General features: G+C 30.7%; 5 protein-coding genes, 1 long non-coding RNA gene and 1 pseudogene across 6 annotated transcripts; 2 read left to right on the top strand and 5 right to left on the bottom strand.

Annotated features, from left to right (window-relative positions):
- Positions 1 to 927: 927 nt before the first annotated feature.
- On the top strand, positions 928 to 3,632 carry LOC110613958 (zinc finger protein BALDIBIS). Its single transcript, XM_021755395.2, has 3 exons — positions 928 to 1,423; positions 1,526 to 1,922; positions 2,174 to 3,632. Exons 1-3 carry the CDS (start codon positions 1,294 to 1,296, stop codon positions 3,213 to 3,215), a joined length of 1,569 nt encoding a protein of 522 aa, XP_021611087.1. The 5' UTR covers positions 928 to 1,293; the 3' UTR covers positions 3,216 to 3,632.
- Positions 3,633 to 5,523: 1,891 nt separating this feature from the next.
- On the bottom strand, positions 5,524 to 6,168 carry LOC110614138. The gene is made up of 2 exons (XR_002487743.2): positions 5,896 to 6,168; positions 5,524 to 5,820 (listed from the first exon to the last, which is right to left on the bottom strand). It is a non-coding gene; the product is annotated as an uncharacterized LOC110614138 (long non-coding RNA).
- A 1,038-nt stretch (positions 6,169 to 7,206) lies between these two features.
- Positions 7,207 to 8,281, bottom strand: LOC110613982 (fasciclin-like arabinogalactan protein 12). The gene has a single exon (XM_021755426.2). The coding sequence runs from the start codon at positions 8,142 to 8,144 to the stop codon at positions 7,389 to 7,391; it is 756 nt and encodes a 251-aa protein (XP_021611118.1). The 5' UTR covers positions 8,145 to 8,281; the 3' UTR covers positions 7,207 to 7,388.
- Positions 8,282 to 8,827: 546 nt separating this feature from the next.
- On the top strand, positions 8,828 to 11,133 carry LOC110613639 (annotated as a pseudogene).
- Positions 11,134 to 12,544: 1,411 nt separating this feature from the next.
- LOC110614047 (fasciclin-like arabinogalactan protein 12) lies at positions 12,545 to 13,794 on the bottom strand. The gene is made up of 2 exons (XM_043956212.1): positions 12,704 to 13,794; positions 12,545 to 12,597 (listed from the first exon to the last, which is right to left on the bottom strand). Exon 1 carries the CDS (start codon positions 13,537 to 13,539, stop codon positions 12,787 to 12,789), a length of 753 nt encoding a protein of 250 aa, XP_043812147.1. The 5' UTR covers positions 13,540 to 13,794; the 3' UTR covers positions 12,545 to 12,597; positions 12,704 to 12,786.
- A 4,495-nt stretch (positions 13,795 to 18,289) lies between these two features.
- On the bottom strand, positions 18,290 to 19,555 carry LOC110613303 (fasciclin-like arabinogalactan protein 12). Its single transcript, XM_021754359.2, has one exon. The coding sequence runs from the start codon at positions 19,277 to 19,279 to the stop codon at positions 18,467 to 18,469; it is 813 nt and encodes a 270-aa protein (XP_021610051.1). The 5' UTR covers positions 19,280 to 19,555; the 3' UTR covers positions 18,290 to 18,466.
- A 1,730-nt stretch (positions 19,556 to 21,285) lies between these two features.
- On the bottom strand, positions 21,286 to 22,319 carry LOC110614009 (fasciclin-like arabinogalactan protein 12). The gene has a single exon (XM_021755453.2). The coding sequence runs from the start codon at positions 22,260 to 22,262 to the stop codon at positions 21,450 to 21,452; it is 813 nt and encodes a 270-aa protein (XP_021611145.1). The 5' UTR covers positions 22,263 to 22,319; the 3' UTR covers positions 21,286 to 21,449.
- Between the last annotated feature and the right edge of the window lie 1,579 nt (positions 22,320 to 23,898).

The following is a 23,898-nucleotide window of genomic DNA, read 5'->3' as shown; positions in this document are numbered from 1 at the left end:
GCCCATTACTTTACATTCTCCTTTTTCAAATCACTCTCCTTCTTACCAAAAATTATACACTAAAATTATCTATATAATATAATAAATTAATAAAATATAAAAATATTTATTTTTTTCAAAAAAAATTACTATTAATTATCATGTTTTTACAATTTAAACATAATTGAAATATATATATTTATATATAATTATTGTAAACAATTTAATACGATAGAACGCTTTATTATATAATTTTTCTTTTTATACGGTCTTTCACTTAGATAAACATTCGGTGAATTGTACTGAATCGATTTTAATTAGAAATTAAATTGAATTAAACCGATCTGATTTGATTTGATTTAATTCAATTTGATTGATTTAAATTTTTAATAAATTTTTTTTTACAATTTATTTTTAATATTTTAAAATTTAATTAAAATATTTTAATTTTAATATGATATAATCTCTTTGTATTATTAAAAATAATGTACTATTATAACTAATCGGTTCGGTTCAGTTTAATTTTTTTATTTTTTCTGATCAAAATTAAACTAAACTGAAATAACTAAAATTTTTAAAATTAAAAATCAAACTGAACCGAAATGAATAAAAATCGAATAAAATTTTTAAATTAATTTGATTCAATTGATTTTTTTAATTTAAACAGAATACTAAGCCCTTTTCTTTTCTTTTAATTTTGTTGTCTTTTATTTCCACGTATATAATACAAGCTTCAACTCATACATATTATTATAATATCATGCTAGAAGATTCGCTCAATTTTAAAAAATACTCTACAAAACTTTATAATATTTTTTTTTCATAATTTAAATAACTAGGATAGGTTGATAGCCAAATATTCAAACCCCTAGATTATTTATATATATATGTTTATAGACGTACGTGGTGGTCCAGTTGAGTCTACGGGTGACTGACTTGGAGAGGAGACGTGTAATTAAGATAAGGAGAAAGAAGAGAGAGAGAGAGAGAGAGATTCTATGTATGGTTATAGCACTGTCTTTTTGTTTTGTGTATTTGTCTTGGCTTCAAGCAAAGAGCAAAAACATGAGTTTTGAGATAAGGTAAGGATGGAATTTATGGAATTGGAGACAAGTCTAAATTGGAATTCTTTCTTTTAAGAGTGAGAGAATTTTTAAGAGATCTGTTGGAATTATGTTGAGCAGTGAATGTTTAGTTTTTGTTTTTATTTTCTTGCTTTAATTTTTCGTAGCTCTCTCTCTCTGTTACTTCTTCTCTTTTAGTTAGTTTTAGGACACAAATCCACTTGCTCTCAACTTCACCATATCCATTACGATGATGTCTGAAGATGGGTATTCCGTTCCTTCATCTATCAGAGGCTTTGTTCATCAAGAACCAACTCCAAACCCTAACCCTAATCCTGATCTTACTATGAAGAAGAAGAGAAATTTACCAGGAACACCAGGCAAGCTTAAATTCTCTTCACCTATAGTTTTTAATTTTTTCCTGCATGATTGTTTCAAGTTATGAATTTTCTTTCTGGGTTTTGTTTATTTGTTTGAAGCAGATCCAGATGCAGAAGTTATAGCTTTATCACCGAAATCTCTCATGGCAACAAACCGATTCATTTGCGAAATCTGCAACAAGGGTTTCCAGAGAGACCAGAATCTTCAACTTCATAGAAGAGGTCACAATCTTCCATGGAAGCTCAAGCAAAGATCAAGCAAAGAGATTCGGAAGAAAGTATATATCTGCCCTGAAAAGAGCTGTGTGCACCACGATCCATCGAGAGCCCTAGGTGACCTCACAGGAATAAAGAAACACTATAGCAGAAAACATGGAGAGAAGAAGTGGAAGTGCGAGAAATGTTCAAAAAAATACGCAGTTCAATCAGATTGGAAAGCTCATAGCAAGATCTGTGGCACCAGAGAGTACAGATGTGACTGTGGCACTCTCTTCTCCAGGTACATGCATATTTGATTATGGATTTCAACTCTCTCTCTCTCTCTTTTGATTCTTTGTTTGGTGTGTAAAATGTTCTCCACTTTATATGATTAGTTTGGTGAAGAAATCAATGCTCTCACAGGTAAACTTTAATGGAGATTTTTATTTTTATATGACGCATTGGAATTCAATGAAGTCAGATCAAAAGGGTCTTTTTTATCCATAAATATACAACGAATTATTGAAACGAGGTTTTGTGTTTATCAAACAGGAAAGATAGCTTCATCACCCACAGAGCTTTCTGTGATGCTTTGGCAGAAGAAAGTGCACGATTCACTTCAGTTTCAGCAGCCATTAATGCAAACTTTAGAAACGATTTGATCAATGGAGCTCCTACTAATAGTATTAATCCTCATCAATCCACTGGGATATCTCAATTTTCATCAGTTTTCAGACCAGAATTCGCCAATGGATCAGAGCTGGTGGCTGATCTTAGCACTGTTGATGGCCAAAAATCGAGGCTTCCAATATGGCTGGATCATGCCAATCCTCAGATGAACCTAATTAATTCTAATGTTTTCTTGGCAACCAACTCAGCTTGCTTACCTGAATTGGCTCAAACCCCACAAATGGATATGTTTGGTCCAGCAACATCACAAGCTCAGTGGTTCAACAAGTACCAAGAAGCACCGTTTACAGGTGGCAGCAATCTCTCTGTACCGGCATTGCCACTAGGACTAAAAGAGGAAGAAGGAAACGAAGGAGATTTATCTGAATCGGCAGCTTCCTTGTATTCAAGTAACCAGCACCAGCAACAAAGAAACTCAGCTCACATGTCAGCTACTGCACTTTTACAAAAAGCAGCCCAAATGGGATCGACAAGGAGCAATGGGATTCCATTAATGAGCCCACCATCTCTCCCAAATGTGTCGAACTTGAATTCTTATAACCAAAGCAAAAGTATTGAAACTTTCAAGTTTCTGAGCAGACAACCAAATCAAGCTGCAGAAAACTTTAACGAACTAGCAAATTCACTCTCTCCAGCTTCAACTCCAGCGACGTTGTTGGGTGATTCGAACTCGAGCTCAATCTTGGGTAGTGATAATGCAACCAAGAACTTAAATCATTTGATGATGCAATCAAATAGGAAGCAAAACCATGGGAGCTCCAGTGAAATAGAGGGAAGTTTAACCAGAGACTTTCTTGGTGTAGGAGGTGAAACTCGCAGACCATTGTTGCAGCAAGAGATAGCGAAATTTGCATCGATAAGTTCAGGCATGGATTTGAGCCAATATTGTTCTGGAAATCGCTAAGTTCATCGAATTTCAGAAGGTAAAGATTGTCCTTCTTCTTTTTAAAATTGCAGCAGAATACAACTGAGGAGTAGACACTAGGTGACAGACGAAGAAAACTTATGAAGGGAGTGAGTCTCCGAGTGACACTCAATGAAAGAAAGCGAGTGAACTCCGACGAGTTTGAAAAGGGAGACTTGTGACTTGTGAGTGGTCAGGAACGTGGGGGCCACTGCATGTTGGAAGAGACTTAACAGAAAAAGACAGATATGGCAATCAATCAATGGAGGTTGCTGGGACCCTCCATGCATGTAGTTTGTAGCATCTGATCTCCTTTTTCTTTTTTTTTTTTTTTACTTCAACTTGGAAAAAAAAAAAGAAAAAAAAAAAACTTAATTCTGTGACTGAGATGATCACAGATCACGGGATTCAGAGCTACCCTCTTCTTTAATGTTTTTTTTTTTTGAAAAAAAAACAAAACTCAATTATTGCTAAAAAATGTGATTTTAATTAATATTATTTATAACATAAGAAATTAAATAGGGAAAGTTAGTCTATTAGAGAATGGTTTAGGCATTTCTTGTTTTGCATGGAATGTGTTGATTGGCTTCCAAGAAATAATTTATTAAGGATTTTCGTTCACGCAACAAATTACTATAATTTTGGATAAAAAATTTTATTAAAATTTTATAATTAATTTAAATAAAAATAGAAAAAATTACTAAATTAAAATTCGTTAATAAATACTAAGATAAAATTGAATAGCAAAACCATAATTCAAAAGGAATGATTGCGATTGAATTATTATTAAGGGTATTTATAATTTAATTTTTAGATATTATCATTATTAACAAGTCAATTTTTATATTTTTAGAAATTTATTAAAATATTATTATTTTTTCTCTCCGTCAATAATATAGTCCTTCTGTCTATTTCTGCAGTTAAAAAAATAGCAAAAGATCAAATTATCATCATTGTTTTCCTCCTCTTTCGTTTTCTTTATTGATTCTTCTTTCTCTTCTTCTTTAATTCTTTTTTTCTTCTTTTTTTTTTTATTTTTCTTTGATTTTTCATTTTTTTTAAATTTTTTTTAAGTAGAAGATTTTTCTTTTCCTTTCATTTTTTTATTTTTTATTTTTTTTTATTTTTCTTGAAGGAGGAGGAGATTTTTTTTCTTCATCATCATCTTCTTCTTCTCTTTCTTCATTATCATCTTCTCTTTTTTTTTCTTCTTTTTTCAAGAGGAAAAGGATGAATTATTTCGTTAACGGAAAGAAACGATAAGAAAATTTTAATAAATATGAGAAAATATAAGAATAGTTTAATAGATTTTTAAAAATATAGAAATTGACTTGTTAATAATAGTAATATCCAAAAACTAAATAAGAGATTTTATTTGAGAGTAAAATTGAATTTTAAAATTTCTCTCTCATCCATTATCTATCTTATAAAAAATGTGAAAAAAAGACTATTTCGTTGACAGACAGAAAAATTAATGACGTTTTAATAAGTTTGTGAAAATATAGAGATTGATTTGTTAATAATTATAATATTCATAGACTAAAATATAAATTTCTTTTATTATTCTTACCACTGCGCTCATGTGTTGCGAAGTGAAGGGTGGGATTATCCAATTAATTGTTTAATAATAATTTAAATTTAAATTAATTATTTTAGAGGTAATTAAAAATATATTTTAAAATTATTTAAGTTAATTTTAATTGCATTTACATCATAATGTGCTTTTGGAATATTATAGTACGATATTATGGCTTTTGTCAGAAAGTTAAGATTTTTCAATGAAATCACAGAAATAATGATCGACTTGCAATAAAATGCAAAAGTTCTCCATGAACTTCAAGCTAACAGATGATGAGGAAATGCATGTAATATCTCTATCCTACACTTTTTTTTTTCAATTTTTTTTTATTTTTATAATATAAATTGAATTTCATGGACTAGGATTTGAGTTTTAATATTAATAATATAATATTTTGTAATTCACTTGATTATTTATTTTCTTTAAAAAAAAGAAAAAGAAAAAGAAAAAGCTTTACTCAATTCCATGCTATAGAAAGACAGGCCTTCTGTAGCCGGATTGCAAATCATGCATGTGATTGCTTAAGATTGATATTTTGAAATTTGTTTAAACCTTTCGGTCTAATTTGTTCCATAAATTTTTATTAATCTTGTTTTATTATATATATTAAAAATAATTTTTTATTAATTTTTTAAATTAATATTAAATTTTATTAAATACAATTTTTTAATCAATATTCCTATTATTAAATATAAAACAAACTATTGGTTTTACCAAGAGAATCATCACTTGCAGCAAACGCCTCTTTCCGTTTATGGGACATCGATAATCTCTGCTTCTTAGACAAGGAAATAAGCAAAATGCTTGAAGCACATGCAAACTTAGATCCAGAAAAGCGATGAGGGAAATTGGCCATCAACGAAAGAGAAGACAGATTTCTCTAACCCTAGCAGCCGCCATCGGCTAGAGTCCGGGGAGAAGTAGGCACTAAAGCTTGAAAACCGGTAGAAGGGAAAAGACTCCAATCATCGCCCTCCATATACAGGGAATAAACTCTCGGAACCCCGGATTCGGAGCTATCATCACCTGGAAAAACAAAACCACCACAATTACAAAAAGGATAAAGGAAGAAAAAGTCTTCCCCATTCAAAGCACACCTACCGAAAAACAAAATAACCAAATAAAATAGAACAAATGATATATAACTTCACTCGGAAGAGGAGAAAGACGAGTCCCTCTTGGATAAAGTAGGAAAAGCTGCCCCTACCCAAAATGGATAAGAGCAGCTACGGAACTGGCAAGGCAAAAACCTATTGTCTCAAAAGAAAAAGAGAAAAGATGGAGAGAGATTATCTCTCTAAGAAAGCTCAGAGATAGACAACCCAAATTAGTGAATAATTTGAGCTGAATATTATACATCATTTTATTTAAATACACTAATGTTTTTCACGTATATTACTGACACGAAATATTACCGACACAGAGTTACATATAGATTTAAGTGGAACTAATTTTATTATCTACCTTCAATGGAGACCCACAATAATTTTTTAAAATTTTATATCACAGTTAGATTTAACTTGTCCTAATTTTTACTATCCACATTCGATAGAGGCCCACTATAATTATTAGAAAAAAAAATTTTGAAATGCACGACTTTCAAAATTGTTTTTAACGTGAAGCAACTAATTTTGAATTTTACGACAGACTTGAATCGGTCTAATTTTTACTGTCGACGTCCGATAGAGATCCATAATAACATTTTAAAAAGAAAATTTTGAGACACACAACTTTCAAAAGTGTGATGAGGGCCGTGACAAAATTTAATATGAAAATTCTATTATATAGAGTAAATTTTATATTTTAATTATTTTTTTAAAATTTTGAATTTTTTCATAATTTTACTTATTAGAATTTTATTTTTATTATAAATAACCTCTCTCAATTATTAAAAACTCACTTTTTTTAATTTTTAAGAAATTTCAATAAAAATTTTTAGTATTCTAATCTATATTTTCTCTTATTTCATCTTATTTAAATGATATTAATTAAAATTTTTGACGAAATCTATCAGTTTTATAATTTTGCATGTCAAATCTTTTTTTTTATTATAAATAATCTCTTTTTACTATTAAAAATTTATTTTTTAATTTTTAAAAATTTTAATAAAATTTTTTATTTTTTAATCTATTTTTTATTTTGTATCATTTTAATTAAATGATATTGATTAAAATAATTAAAATTTTTTATAGAATCCAAATAGTTATTTATTAATTGCACTGGGCACAATGTACGTCTTTTCTTGCTCCCCACTTAAAATTTGAAAAGCAACGAGTCGTTTAGATGTTGTGCATCAATTGGTGCAATAAGGTGATTTGAAAAGTGGGAGAAAAAAAATAATAGACCCATCTATATTATCCATTCCATACAATATTTCATTTTTTGTGAGACTAATGTTTTGTTCACAAAGCTCAAATAAAACAAAAATAATAATAATTATAACTTCAAAATTCAATCTCAACCACAGCCTTGATTAATCATTCAAATTGCTTTTTGCATCTTCAAATCCTTTCACCCATCTTCCATCATAACACAACCAAGCAAAAATCATCCAACATTTGGTAGCATTCACCCCACCAAACTATTACACATTCTCACAAAGAAAATGTTATAGAAACTATACCAATTACTCCTAATACCACCAAATTATAATCCATAACATAACTTACTGCACCAGATTTATTCTTATGATAAACATCATCATCATCTTCTTCCTCGTTAGGGCTCTCTACCTCAGTCTTTGTTGCTGCCGGTGCAGGTGCTGGTGCTGGAGGCTTTGGTGTAAAAATATCCAAAGGAAGCAGCACCTTGTCCACCTTATATATAGCAAGATGGTCATCTGTGTAGACAGTATCAGCGATTGTTGTATTGGTGAGACCTGTAGTTATATTCACTGAACTCCCACTTGTCGTCACGTTGAGTTGAAACCTACTGCCTGATCCTGCATGAGTCCTTAAAGGATTGGTCACAGTATCGAACTGAGAAGTGGAGATGAACGTTGGGACAATGTGAAACTGCACCAACTCCACAATCTCTTGATGGGTTAATGAGCTGAGAGTTCGTTTCTTGAGGTTTGAAAAAGCAGTATCGCTTGGGGCAAAGATTGTTAAGCCATTGTTTGTGTTTCCCAACTGAGAGTTTAAGTTGCTATCTAATTGAGTGGTTTTCAAGAGGCGAATGAAGGTCTTGAACTGGCCAGCCTTCTTGAGGATTTTTACGACATTAGTAGGGCCTCGTGGCACCGCCGGAGCTGGAGCCGGTGACTGAGCTAAGGAGGTTGTGGTGCAACAGAAGCAGAAGAAGAAGAAGAATATAGAAACAGAGAATGAGAAGAGAAATTGTTGCTTCATGTTTGAAGTGTTGAAATTCTTGGGCAGCAGACTTTGCACTTAAAAGGTTTTTATTATGGTGGGGAGGATGAAATTGCAAGGGAAAATTTGGTGGATAGTAGAAAAATTTTTATTAAAAAACAAGTGAAGAATCAATGGGGAGAGAGATGTTGCAGCAACTTGCTTGCTTAGAGTATCAGGAACAAAAAAAAAATAGCAAAGCTTTCAATATGCCTTTACCATAATTGACAAAACTTGCAATTTCATTATTCTCATGATCATTGATTGCAATGAAGGTGGCAGCTTACTTTTCACATGTGGTCGGTGTCTAGGCTTGAGGGCATGTTTTCTTTACGTCCATAAAAGAAAAGGCAAGAGACAAAAGCCAACTATTTAGCTTTTTACTATTGTAATAATACTGATATCTTAGAATTCAAGTCAATTTTAATTTTGCAAGTATTCGGGTGAAGGTTCTCCTCGCCTTAACTGGTTGGTATCACTTTTGTTCTTAAGTTATTTATATGAACTGGTAGTAAATCTTCTGAGGAGTTTGATAGCCATCATTTGGAAATTGATTTTCTTCAAGACCAGAGAGATGCTGGTGAAGTTTCTCCCACCGTCTCCTGTTGTTAATGCATGATATTGGGTTGCTGGCTTCTAGGTTTCCATCCATTGTTGCCTGTGCAGTTTTCTAATTATTTTACATGCCATTTGTGCAGTGGTTTCTTAGTCTATGTGGTGGTAGCTTATGCATTGTGGTAGGTGGCGGTACTTGGCTATTGGAGTGTGGGTTAGTGGCAGTGCTATTGCTCGGGTTAAGTTTTTTGGGTTTAGACTTAAGTTACCATGAGTTGGTTTGGATTTGTATTCTCTGTAGCCTTAAATACGGTAGCCGTTAACTGAATATTAATGATTGTAGTAGTCATTAACTGTTGTAACAGTGGATATCTGTTCACGTAATATTTAAATAAATGTTATAAGAAATAACTTTTTCATAAACAACTCACCCAACCATTAAATCAAAACAATAAATACTATTTAATCTAGGAATGACCCGTATTCGATTCAATCAGAAAAAATCAATCGAATTGAATTAAATTAAAAATTTAGTTCGATTTTTTATTCAATTCAGTTCTGTTAAATTTTTTAATTTCAAAAATTTTAATTATTTCGATTCAATTCGATTTTGATAATAAAAAATAAAAAATTTGAACCGAATCGATTAGTGATAATAATATGTTATTTTCGATAATATAGAGAAATTAAATCATATTAAAATTAAAATATTTAAATTAAATTTTAAAAAATTAAAAATAAAGGGTAAAAATTAAAAATTATTAAAAATTAAAACTGATCAAACCGAATTGAATCAAATCAGACCAATTCAGTTCGATTCAATTTCTGATCAAAATTAATTCAATTCGATTTTTATAAATACTAAAATTTTAATTTTTAGTTTATTTAGTTCGATTGAGTTTTTAACCGAACTGATTGAATGATAACCTCTAATTTAAATAATTACTGAACGATGTACAGGTTCAGGCCTCTACTTGTTGTATTTTAGTCATTTAGGCTTATAAATACGGTAACATGAATGTTAAAAGAAAAAAAAGAGATTTTTTTTTTTTTTGAAAAACCCAGCTGAGTGCCTAAAAGATATCCGTTGCTTGTCACTGCAGAAACCTGAAACATCCAAATCCAATGGATGTTTTAGTTTGTATTCTCTATCATGGCCCATTATAGCAGCAATGCTCTTTTTGTTTGTATTCCAAACTCAATTGAAAAACACTGTTATCTCGTAATATATCAGAATTAAAAACAAGAATTCTTAATATAAAAAGGGACCAAATTTAAGTTTACCATTTTGCTCAATTCTGATTCTTTGTTCTTTTCATATACCCATTTTTCAATTTTTGATATATTTTATAATTTTCATAAGGGTAAACTATAATTTAGTCCCTCCGGTTTAGTGAAATACAACCTTTCGTCCATCTGTTTTAAAAAACCTTTAATTTAGTCACTGTGATTTTTAAAAACTATGTCATTGGTCCCTCCCGTTAGATTTTCAGTTAAATCACCGTTAATTTTAATTAAAAGACTAAAATACCCATATCCATTCTCTCTCCTTCCTCTTCCTCCTCTTCTTCTTCTTCTCCTTCCCGTTGTTATTACAGTTTATGATGTTACTCAGAAACAAACATTTACCAACTTAGCAAACATATGGATTAAAGAAGTGGAACTCTACTCCACAAATAAAGACTGTGTGAAAATACTAGTTGGAAATAAAGTTGATAAAGTAAGTTTTCTTTTCTAATAGATAAATTTCGTCTCAACAATGTGGGATTCAAAGGATCTAACTTTAGTTTTTTTTTTTTCAAAATGCAGCCAGCCTTACTACTGTTTGAAAATTATTTATCAATTTTTATAATTATAGATTTCTGAGTTTGCAAATGATTTCAGGAGTCGAAAAGGGCTGTGAGTAGTGAAGAAGGAATGGTGCTAGCAAAACAACATGGGTTTTTGTTTCTTGAAGCGAGTGCTAAAACTAGAGCAAATGTGGAGAAATGCCTTGAAGATTTGGCACTCAAGGTACGTACTCTGTCGCATTATTTGATTGGTTTGAAATTATTATGCTGGACATTACTTGATCTTTATTATTTGTGTTGTAGATGTAGGAGGAATTAGAGAGGAAACAACAGGAGGAAATGAAGAGGAAACAACAGGAGGAAATGAAGAAGAAACCACTAGAGCAACCAAAACCTGAACCACCAAAAGTGGAGATAAAACCATCACCTACACCTTCATACCCAAGACCGCCAGGCGGCGGTGGAGACGGTGGAGGCGGATGCAGACGAGGTTGTAGTTAATAATTGGCTGCAAAGGAAGGAGGAGAAGAAGAAGAAGAAGAGGAAGGAGAGAGAATGAGTATGGGTATTTTAGTCTTTTAATTAAAATTAACGGTGATTTAACTGAAAATCTAACGGGAGGGACTAATGGCATAGTTTTTAAAAATCACAGTGGCTAAATTAAAGGTTTTTTAAAACAGAGGGACGAAAGGTTGTATTTCACTAAACCGGAGGGACTAAATTACAGTTTACCCTTTTCATAAAGAATGCATATGTGTATGTAACTTAAATATTATAATATATATAAATTTATATTATCCATTTACAAAAATAAATTTAAAATAGCATGTATTTAAAATATAAAATATAGTTATAAATTAATAATAACAATTTTAAAATCGCTATCTTCATCCTATAAACATAAAATAATAATTTATTTTTTTAAATAATGAATAAAAATTGCAATAAAATTATAATTCTATAGTCTAAATATGAAAATGCAGTAGTGTCCTTAAGTTATCTTTTATTATAAAAATTTATAATTTAGTGATAATTAAAAAAAATTATTTTCTAATTTTACGTAATTTCAAGTAGAGTGTTATATTTTAATTTGTAAAAAAAAAGTCATGTATATTAAATTCGTTAACAAAACTCCATCACATATCATTGGTAAATCACAATTTACTCTTTAATATTTAATAAAATCTATATTTTAGTCTCTATATTTCATTAAATTTTATTTGATTAATAAATAATTCTTTAATTTAAATTAATTTCTATGTTTTTATAAATTGTTATTAAATATTGTAATTACTTATATTTATAAATTAATCTCTTTATTTATTAAATTTTAATATTTTAGATGTAAAAAATAATAAAATAAAAATAAGATAAAAATATGATATCTCTTTTTTATTCTAATTAATAAAAAAATCATTGAGAAAAGATTTTTTGAACTTAAATTTAGATGCATATTATATTAAGATTTTTATTTAATTTTTATTTTATTAATTTATTTTAAGATATTAAATTTAATAAGCATGAGATTAATTTGAAAACAAAATGCATAAGTACTTATTTGTAAATAAAAATAATAGTTAGGGGTCAATTTGTAAGAATATAGAAATAAGTATAACTAAAGGAATTATTTTATTATGAAACAAAATTTTATAATTAAATTTATAAATATCTGAACTAAATTATATATTTTATAAAATTTTAAATATTTATCATAATTAAAAATTATTTTTAATTGCCACAACAACATTTAGTACTGGTTGATAGAAAAGCCTCCCTTAGCTATCACAATGAACCCATTTTTTTTTCATAATTTAATTTATTTAAGACTTAAATTTGAGATCACTCAGTCTTCAATACTAAAAACTAAAGTACATTGGAAGATTTTTATTTTTTTTAAAATTCAATCTCATTTTTAGGATAATTGAACTGATTTATTACTATAACAAATTAGAAAATTATATTAATATAAATTTAGAAAAAGTAAAAACAATGAGTTGAATTTTTTTTTAAAAAAGATATATAATGTAATAAACAGTAAAAGAATTAAAATAATGGCCAATAATTTCATCCACACTGTGACCATGGGATAATATCTTTAAAATAATGATCTGTGAAAAAAATAAAAATAAAATAAATGAAAAAGAAGAAGAAGAAGAAAATTGAAAGCTTACAATTCGATCATAATCAGAAATTATTGAAAAACCACTAACTCACCTCCTTGAAGATCACCATTGCTCAATATAATAAACCAAGAGAAAATCTCAGAGTCTCTCTCCCACCCCACAAATCTTCGAGTGTCAAAAAAATAACGTTGCAGAAGCTAAGCCAGCTCCAAGAACCACCACCCCATTATAATGGAAAACAGAGCTCATTGCATCAGAAGCATCTTTAGTATTAACTTCCGGACTCTCTGCTGGCTTGGCTGGTGCCGGAGCTGCTGCCGGAGGAAAAAGCCGTTTAGGAAGTAGAACTTTGTCAATCTCATAAATAGCAACTTGTTTATCTGTGTATACAGTGTTAACTATGCTTGTTTTTGTGAGTCCTGTGCTTATAGTCACTGAACTATCGGTGGTGGATATGTTCATTGGGAAACGATCATCGGATCCTGCAAGTGTCTTTATTGGGTTGCTCAGAGTTTGGAAGTCAGAAGTCGAGAGAGATCTTGGCAATATATGAAACTGCACAAACGACAACTTTTCTCTGTCGTTTAGAGAGTCCAGAGCGCCAGCTTTAAGTTTTGTAAATGCAGTATCCGTCGGAGCAAAGATGGTGATACCGTCGGTTGAGCTGTTGAGTTGGGAAGTTAACTGAAAATCTACATGGGTGGCCTTTATAAGGCGAACAAAGGTTATGAAGTGGCCTGCCTTTAGGAGGATTTGCATGACGTCTGTTGGCGCAGGCGGCGGCGAGCTGTGTGGGCGGTGGGATGGATGGTGTGATGGTGGTTGGGCTGGAGGGGCTACTGGTGCAGAGGCTGGTGACTGGGAGAGTGTGTTGGTGCAGTGGAGGAAGAAAAGGAGAAGTGAAAATGAGAAAATAGATTGGTGCATTTTGTGGGTGGTAGTGGGCTGAATTGCTTGGAGAAAGCGTAGAAAATTGAAGCAGGAATGGTAAGTTGCACAAGTGTTTGATGAGTAAAGAGGGGATAGTGAGGGTTTTTATGATGGTGGGAAGAGAATGAATTTAGGTATTATGTGCCATTTTTTAGTTAAAAAAAGAAGAGATGCTAGTAAATTGTCTTAGTTGAAAAGGTGGAGCAGATGAATGGAGAGGGATATAATGGTGGTGGAGGAGTAGTTTGCTTGAGAAAGCAGGAAAAAGATGAGGAAAATTGAAGTGGATGTGCAGGGAAAGTAATGAAGATGTAATCAATAATTGTAGAAATGGGGTTGGCATTATCAAAGCTCTACTACTCAAGAGTGTTTCAGAGCCTTTTGTGACCTTTCAGCTTAAGAAAATGCACATGTTTCCTTTGTTTCAGCTGCCATAACCATCCTCGGAAATGATTTATAATCTCCCAATTTTCTCTGTTTTTTTTTTTTTTTTTTCCACTTTTCTTGGTTCTACTTAGCTAATTGTGAAAATCACCGGTTAATACAAAATGGCCCGAATTCGCTTACTCTTACATATATATATATATATATATATATATATATATATATTAATAATTTATATAAAAATATTTTTTATTAATAATTTTTATTTTAAAAAAATAATATTTCTTCTTAAAAGAATTAATACTTTTAAAAAATATATTTAAATTTTTCATGAAATAATGTGGAAAAATTTATAACATTAGTATAAAATATATATTATATATAAATAAATTTAATTAATAAATATCTAATATATAAAATTTAAATTCGATAGTATTAATTTTTAAATTTAAATTTATTTTAAACTTATTAAAGCGGATAAATCTGAAATATTCAACCCACTAGCATCCCTAGTTCTAATTAGGAGGAATTTAAGAGATCTGTGTTATGGATTGAGTTTGAGTAGAGTTTTGGAGTAGCATCGTGCATGGGCTTCTCCATCAAATGGGCCTACTTACTTCTTCACAGCAAAGCTTCAGCCTTTTCTATGCCCAATTTTTGCTTTTTTTTTTTTCTCGGAAACTTGATTTCGATAAGGAAAAATTCCTATTTAATTTTTATAGTATAAAAAAATTTACTAATTAATTTTTTAATTTTATAAAATAAATTAAAATATTTTTAATACTTTAAAACATTTATTTTCTATTTTTTATATTAATTTTAATCATTAATTATTATAAAAAAATTTAAAATAATATCAACAGATCGATTAATTAATAAATTTTTTAAATATTTTAAAAAATAACTAATAAATTAAGTAATTAAATAGTAAAATATTTAACGATAAAATTAACAGAAATATTAACTAGTTGACTTTTTAAAAATATCAAAAATATTGTAATACAAATTTTACAATTATGGAATTAATTAATAAATTTTTTCCCGATTAAATACTAATGTTTCCTTTTGCCAATTATGTCTAACCTTTGAGCCGTTGAATTCAGAGGACAATTTAATAACCACACGAGATGAGTGGCTTTTATAAGACGAATCAAAGGTGTGAAATAGGCAAGTTTTTCAAGGACTTTGGTAATGGCAGGGCTAGAGTTTTATTCAAATGGAGAAAGAGGAGAAAAAAGGTGAGAAATATATCTATTTATTTTTAATTAATTACTATTTATTTTTAATTAATTCTTGTTAAAATTGAAATATATCTATGTTTTATAGAAAGGGGTATGTAAAAAGATAATATATATATCCCTCTTTAAACTATCTCTTGCTTGCTTTCTTTATTTTATTTTATTTTATTTTTGTGAATAGTTACCTCTCCATTAAAATTGATTGATTGTGAATTCAACATTAAAAAAATATAAAAAAAATTACTTTCTATATTTTTTCATAATATTTTATAAATTAGTTATATGTATTTCACTTTAATAAATTAATACAAAAATAAATTTTAAATAACGATCAAAAATTATAATTTTACATATTTAAATTATAATTATAAATTAATAATTCTATTTGTTTATGATACTATAATATAAAACAACAATTTACTTATTTTTTTATAATTGATTAAAAGTGCGTGATTTAACAATATCTGACGCTCTCCTAAACTTTAGATGTGAAATTGAAATGGAATTATTATCCAGCTATTTACTTACAAACCCTGTTTTGTATCTCATAGAATTCTCTTCTATTCAGCTTCTTCAACTCTTGCTTGAGGCCCTTCAATTTGCACCATAATTTGTACGTAGCAGATCCACCTACTTCTTTCTGCCATGATCTCTGCACAATCCTAACACATTTAGGATGTGAAGTCCACATATTAAAGAATATAAATGGCAGCTTTCCATACCCTTCCCAATACTCACAATCAATGGAGAATGTTTTGAGATTCTAGAGGGTAGAGCTTCATATTCTGAAAGAGCAAACTTCTCTAGCCGGGCTAAATTCACCAGACATCTGTCTAATTTCCTCGATATCCTGCTTTCTTGTTCTTGATTGTTTGTCCAAGTATAGAAGCAGCCCTTATATCTCAATTTTATCAAGCTTGCTGCAGCCACACACTCAACAAAGTCCTGACTAAACTCACCATTTGCTATGTTCCCACCCACTCCTTGTATATTTAAAATTGCACTAAAATCTCCTTGGATTATCCAAGGGATATTCATATCATTAGCGATCGCTTGAATGGATTCCCACAACCTCTTCCTTTCTATACATAGATTACAACCATAAACAACTGTCCAACAAAATTCATCACCATCCACCATCACCTTGCAATGTATAAACTGCTCAGATTTTGACTCAACCTGTATTTGTATTAGTCGAGCATTATAAGCAACTCAAATTCTTCCATTATTTGCAAATTGGTAGTTATCAAAGAAATTCCACCCTTGCAACTTAAGGCAGTCCCACACATGTTGACATCTCTCCTTTTTCACCCTTGTCTCAATTAAACCAATAACAGCTAAATTAATTTTAGCAACCAGAGTGTGCACCTCTGACTGCTTCCTGGGGTCATTAAGACTCCTCACATTCCAAGACCCAATCATTTCCTCCTATCCGGAGGTTTAATTATTCTTCTGGATCTCTTCCCATCTCCTATAACTCCAGTCTTTACATTCTTTTCTTTTGATCTCCCAGCATCTAATTCCTCTACATTATCATCATTCTCACCTATTTTGTCATTTCCTTCTGATTTACCAACCCTGATTCAAGTTTCACTTTCTTCTAATGCTTCTTTATCCTTACTAACCGCCTCTGTGATGCCATTTCTGCTCAGCTCATCCCCATTTTGCTCACTATATTCCATACTTCCACTTCCACCTGTTTTATTGTTTTCATATTCCCACTTTTTTCTCCCTCACCATTCTTCTTGACCTGCCAAATCTATCCCCCTTGCTTTTCTTTGCAATTCTTTACCGTGTACCCAAACCTACTACATTCCTTATACTTCAAAGGTCTCCACTCATAAACAATCTACTGGATAAACTGCCCACTATTTTCATCTTTCATGACTATATTCTCAGGGAATGTATCATTTAATTCCATTTCCACAAGAACTCTAGCATATCCTAGCTTTGATTGATTCTCAGTATATTGATCTGAAAATAGAGGCTTCCCTAACACACTGCCTATTTTACTCAAAATTATATTAGACCAAAACTCCCATGGTAAGCTTGGTAGCTGAATCCAAATGGGCAGTTTTTGAATGGATTCAAGATCTATTCTTAGTCTAGACTTCTATGGAAGCAGAATTAAGGGTCTGCGATCAAAAGTATATGGCCCACCTTCTAAAACTCTCATTTTACCTTCCTTATTCTCAAAATTAAGCAGGAAAATATTATCTTTAATAAGTTGCACAAAGATTAGACCAAACATTTTCCATCTCCCCATAGCAAAGCTCTCCATTCCTTTGAATTGGGGGCTCCATCCATATATACTTCCAAATAGAGCACTCTTCCATTTTCCAATATTTGGATCAACCTCATCAGATCTAAAGTTACAATTTTTTGGCCATTTGAGACAGCCCGGCGAGATATATTTCAGCACACAACCAGAACTTCTGATCCTATTCTTCGCAAACAGATCTACCCACAGTTTCTTCCCATCAGTGTTCCCCTCCTTCTTCACTATGTTTTGTTGTTCTTCACTCTTCCTATGCTAAATCTTAGATGTGCTTTTTGCTCTATCCTCATCAATCTCTTCCAACTCAGATATCTCTCCAACCACTTTTTTTCCCTCCTCAATCTATAATAGATTCTTCTTTAACTCACTCTTCGTTAATCATCGATTTGCATTCCTTGGCGATTGACGACCCTTCTTCCTCATAGTAAAAACACCGTATGTTCGTCCAAGACTAATCATGCGCCAAAAGAAAGCTCAACATCACGGAATATATATATTAATTCTGATATAAATTTAATATTTTTAATTAATTTATTCTCTTAGCATATATATTATCGTTATTAATCAGAAAGTTTTATTTATACAACATTTAATTGGTATTATTCTTTTTATTTTAAATATTTTCAATGATTTATTTTTTGATATTAATACATGAAATAAATAATGGTCCACATATATAGTCATGAAGACATCAATACAAGAATATTTTTAATTTGTGTTACAAAATTCAGAAAATACATAAAAGCCGAAGGGGAAAGGAAGGAAACAAAAATTAGGGAAAAAAAGTAAGAAAAAAAAAATCCCCCAAAATCATTCACGAACTTAAAAGGATACAGAAAAAAAAAAAAAAAAAAAAAAAAAAAAAAAAAAAAACACTTAGTAGGATACAGATGAGATTGAGATAAAAATAGGAAAAGGGCAATTATTCAAAGCACACTCACTCTTTCGATAACCACCGTCCATCCCATCCCAGCAAAATTAATCATACACTGTCGATGAACTGAATACCTCGCCAGAATTCTCGTCACAAAGAAAATATAGCACCAAACATGCCAATCACCCCAAAGATCACCAAATTTTCTTGCGCAAGACAGCTTAGCACTGCACCAGAAATATCCTTAGGAACCACAGGGCTTTCTGCTCCTTCATCTTTCTTAGCCTTCGGCGGTGCCGGCGCCGGAGCAGGAGGCTTAGGGGCGAAGAGATCAAGAGGAAGCAGCACCTTGTCAACCTGATAAATGGCAACCTTCCCATCTGTGTAAACAATGGCTGAAACACTTGTATTTGTAAGTCCTGTACTTATATTCACTAAATTTTCAGTGGTGGTCACGTTGAGAGCGTATCTGTTGCCAGCTCCTGAAAGTGTTTTCAAAGGATTGCTCACTGTCTGAAACTGAGAAACAGATAGAAATCTTGGGATTATATGAAACTGCACCAGCTCGATCTTTTCTTGATCAGATAGAGAGTTAAGTGTGCCTGATTTGATGATGCTTGAAAATGCGCCGTCAGTTGGGGCGAAGATTGTTACTCCATCGCTGGAGTCGTTGAGCTGGGAAAATAATTGGATATCTTCCTGGGTGGTTTTTATGAGACGGACAAAGAATGTGAAGTGACCAGCTTTTTGAAGGACTTTGACAACGTTGAGAGGGCCTTTTGATGGCATTACAGGGACAAGAGCGGGTGCCGGAGCAGCAGCTGCAGGTGTTGATGGTGGAGGAGGGGTTGCAGCTGGTGCTTTTGCTGGTGCTGGAGCTGCAGCTGGTGATTGGGCTAGGATTTTGGAGCAGTGGAGGAAGAGAAGAAGCAGTGAAGACAAGAAGAGGGATTGTTGCTTCATTTTTGTGGCGTTTTGGGCTTTGATGTTGCTGTGAACTGTATATGCTATACTAAGCTGTTTTGCTTGAAACTGCTTGATGTGGAAAATGGAGATGGAGGAGGTTTTTATAATGGAAATGAAGATGGGTGAAGTTAATTAGGTGCAATGCATAATTCTTAGTTATAGAGACTTGGTTACTAGTACCTTATCAGAGAGCTAAAAAGGTGGGGTATCAATGGAAGAGATTTCTGAAGTGGGTGTGTGTAGGGTAAATGAAAATCTGAAAGATTAATTGAGGAGGAGAAATGCTTTTGTCAATCATTGAGCCTTTCTTCTGTGATGGCTTAATCCAATCATCACCAATGATTGGATTCATTGTTTTAAGGCCTAATAACAAAGGATGCCAACCTTTTATTAATACTATAATTTAAGCCAGTACTTCCGATTCTGACATTCTAATCATCTTTAGCAAATTGATTGTAAATTTGTGCTAGCCCTTTTATTTCATCTAGTTTATTAGAGTAGGTTTATAATTATTAATTTACTCTCTTAATAGAATTTCATTGACAAAAATTGACTTAAAGATGTAAAAATTTTATAAAGGCTTGTCATGGGCAATCACATTCAGCAGTAGCTCGCACTTGTGCATCTCATGCATTTTCCCAATATCCATCGATTCACAATCATGATGTTACAATTTTTCTTTCAAATATTTTAAGTTATTTAGTCTCACATCTCGCATATATATGTTGAGAGAGACGTTATGAGGTAATATGTTATACTCCACGTTTCGGTCTAGAATCTAATTCTAGATGTAAGTAGAGGTGAGCAATCGGTCTGTTCAGTTCAAAATCAAATCGAACTGATGAATTGAAAAATTAAAATTTTAGTATTTATGAAAATCGAATCGAATCAATTTTGGTCAGAAACTTAATCAAATTGAATCGGTCTGATTTAATTCAATTCAGTTCGGTTTGATCGGTTTGAATTTTTAATAAAAATTTTATTTTTTACACTTTACTATTAATATTTTAAAATTTAATTAAAATATTTTAAAATTTAATTAGAATATTTTAATCTTAATATGATTTAATCTCTCTATATTATTAAAAATAATATATTATTATCACTAATCGGTTCATTTCGGTTTCTTTCAATTTTTTTATCAAAACTAAACCGAATCGAAAATTTTAAAATTAAAAACTGAATCAAATCGAAATGAATAAAAAATCAAATCGAATTTTTAAATTAATTTGATTCGATCAATTTTTTCAATTTGAACCAAATACTGTAACCCCAAAGAGTTTTGAATTTATCATCAAGCGTAATATGCCGCTTATCCTCCCCTTTGAATTAGTTTTTGAAATGAGTTAAATCTGATCTAAATTTAATCGATCTCATTAATTTGAAACATACAATTTATATTAAAATTATAATAATGAAAAGGAACCATTTCAAAATAATGAAAAGGAAAAAAAATCTTTAATTAATTAATTAATAAGTGTTTAATTAGATATATTCACACTGTTTCATTAAAAAAAAAATTTCGTATAACTCAAAGTTTACTTATTTTGCTTTTATAGATGTCAATTTATTTATTAGCTTTGACATTTATTTATCAGCTTTCTAATATACTTTTATTTAATATACATTGAAAAAGTAAACTCTATAAGTTTCAAAAATGATTTTGCTACTAAAAAAATATATAACTAGAGCATATACATAGTCAATATAAAATTTATTAGTTTAATTTATTAACTATATTTTTGGGACAAAAGGAATAATTCTAAATAGTAACTTTTAGTTAATTATTTATTTTGTTTTCTTTCCATTTACGTTGTTTAAAAAAATTATTTGATTTCTTTTAAAAAGAAAGAAAAAAGAAAATGATTGGTCAAGTATATTTTTAAAAAAAAATAAAAATCAGAAATTAGAATCTGAAATTTCTCATTGAGATGCACTCACCAAAATTAAGTCTGTTGGATTGAGGATTGGTCAGTACGGTGGATTGAGGATTGGTCAAGTATGTTGAAAGACAAAATTTTTCATACAATAAAGGTCTAAAATATATATTAACACTTTATTCAGAAACACTCACTCGAATCTCTACTCAATCACCCAACTTCCCACAACCGTGAAATACCAAAAAAAAAAATAAAGTTTCCCATGCATGGACGCCGACAAGGCTTTTTCAGAAGGAAACCATTGCAGTAACAATACCAACTGCAAAGAATTCCAGCAATACATAATCATACACCATCAAGCTTACTGCACTTGAAATATCCTTCTTCGGAGCAACAGGAGTCTCAACAACCGGAGCCTTCTTAGGCATTTCTGGAGCCGGTGCTGGCGACGGAGCCGGAGATGGAGACTTAGGAGTGAACATGTCCAGAGGAAGTAGCACCCTGTCAACCTGATAAATAGCAAGCCGAGAATCAGTGTACACAGTTCCAGAAATGGTTGTATTGGTGAGTCCTGTAGTTATGTTCACTAAATTTCCTCCGGTGGTCACATTGAGAGCAAATCGGTTCCCTGCTCCGGCCAGTGTCCTTATTGGGTTACTCACAGTATCGAATTGAGAAGTTGATATGAACAAAGGCACAATGTGAAACTTCACCAGCTCAATCTTATCTCCATCGCTTATTGAATTGAGGGTACCTACTCTGAGTCCTGAAAACGCACCATCACTTGGTGCAAAAATGGTTGCGCCATTGTTGGTGTTATTGAGCTGCAAGAATAACTCAGTATCCACCTGGGTAGCTTTCAATAAACGGACGAACACCGAGAAGTGGCTAGCTTTTCCGAGGATCTTAACGACATCAAGGGGACCAGGTGATGGGGCTACTTGAACTCCTGATGGTGACTGTGCAGGAGGTGCAGGTGGTGCTTTTACTGGGGCTACTGGTGGTGGTTGTGCTGGAGCAGCAGCTGGTGATTGAGCAAAAGTTCTGGAGTGGAGAAAGAGAAGGAGAAGTGAAAATGAAAAGAGGGCTTGCTGCTTCATTTTGCTAGTGTTTTTAGCTAGGTGATGAAGCTTAAATCTTTGGGAAGTGAAGAGGTGATTGATGAGCAAAGAGGGCTCTACGAGGGTTTTATTTATAGGGATAGAGAGAAGATGTATTAATTACAAAAGCTTAATTACACTGCTGCCTGCAAAGCAAATTAGATCTGTACACAAAGAAAATGGGATTTGTAAACATCAAATAGAAAAGATGGCTCCATCACTGATGGAGCAGTTTATGATGTTTCAGCTGAAGAGAAATAGAATAGAAAAAAAAACAAAAGTGAGTGGGCAACTCTTTTCTAAATCAAAATATTTTATAAGATTTCACAAACTCTCGTTTCCTCGACATTTTTATCTAACGTCACACATTTTATCTATTTTTTAACCTATTTTTTATCATTTCATTTAAATTCAATTCATTTAACCCACTTTTCACTTAATTTAAAAAAATTAATTTAAATTATTTAATAATTTTATATTAATTATTACATACAATTTTAATTTTTTATATTTCGCTGATACAAAATGAAAAATAAAAAACTGAGTATCACATAAATATTTTTTAATTAGTTACAAATTAACAACGGAATATTGCCATAAATTAACAACGGAATATTGCCATCTCTAAATATCATCGCTAAGGTTGCTGTATCTGCAATCTTCACCATTAGCAACAAATTATCCTTTGAAAATGTCCAACTTAAAAATTTACTTAGATTGAGTTCACTATGATTTTAAAATATTAAAGTTGTGTATTGAGTTCACGAGTGAATCAGAGTTTAAATAAATTATTTAAATTGTAATATCTCTTTGTAGCTTTTAATAGAATAGGTCACTATTCAATTTAAATAAACAAAACTGATCGAACTGAATTAATTTAAAATTTTAATTTAATTTTTTATTTATTTCTGTTCAATTTGATTTTTAATTTTAAAAATTTTGATTATTTTAATTCGATTCGATTTTGATAAAAAAAATCAAAAAAATTGAATCGATTAGTGATAATAATATATTATTTTCAATAATATAGAGAGATGAAATCATATCAAGATTAAAATATTCTAGTTAAAATTTAAAATATTAAAAATAAAGTGTAAAAAATTAAAAAAATTAAAAAATTCAAATCGAACTGAATTAAATCGAATCAGATCGGTTCGATTCAATTTGATTTCTGATCAAAATTAATTCGATTTGATTTTTATAAATACTAAAATTTTAATTTTTAATTTATTCAGTTCGATTTAATTTTAAACCGAATCAATTGAATGCTGATTCCTAACTTTAAGGCTAGAATTGCAGGGTAAAATTTCTAAAGAAATATTTTGGGAGTTTAAGTGTTCATTTCTCAATTTCATCTCTCCAGTTATTAAGGAAGTTCAATTTAATCAATTTTTAATATTTTTTATCTAAATTAATTCAAAATTTTAAATTTAATATCAATTTAATAAAGAACTAAGAAAATTAAAACATATATTTTGATCAAAATTAATTTAAAATTTCATAACTTGAAAAATAGCCATTAAAAATTGAACTCCTGGCTTGGAATATAATGAGCCAAAAGGACTTTGATCCCATTTATTTGATTTAGTATTTTTAAAGTTTTTAATATTGTTAGATTAAAAAACTAATATTTTAT

The sequence above is a fragment of the Manihot esculenta genome, chromosome 4 (assembly GCF_001659605.2).
Source record: "Manihot esculenta cultivar AM560-2 chromosome 4, M.esculenta_v8, whole genome shotgun sequence".
Classification (NCBI taxonomy): Eukaryota; Viridiplantae; Streptophyta; class Magnoliopsida; order Malpighiales; family Euphorbiaceae; genus Manihot; species Manihot esculenta.
The sequence above is the reverse complement of the archived record's forward strand: the minus strand, read 5'-3'. Positions and strand labels throughout refer to the sequence as shown.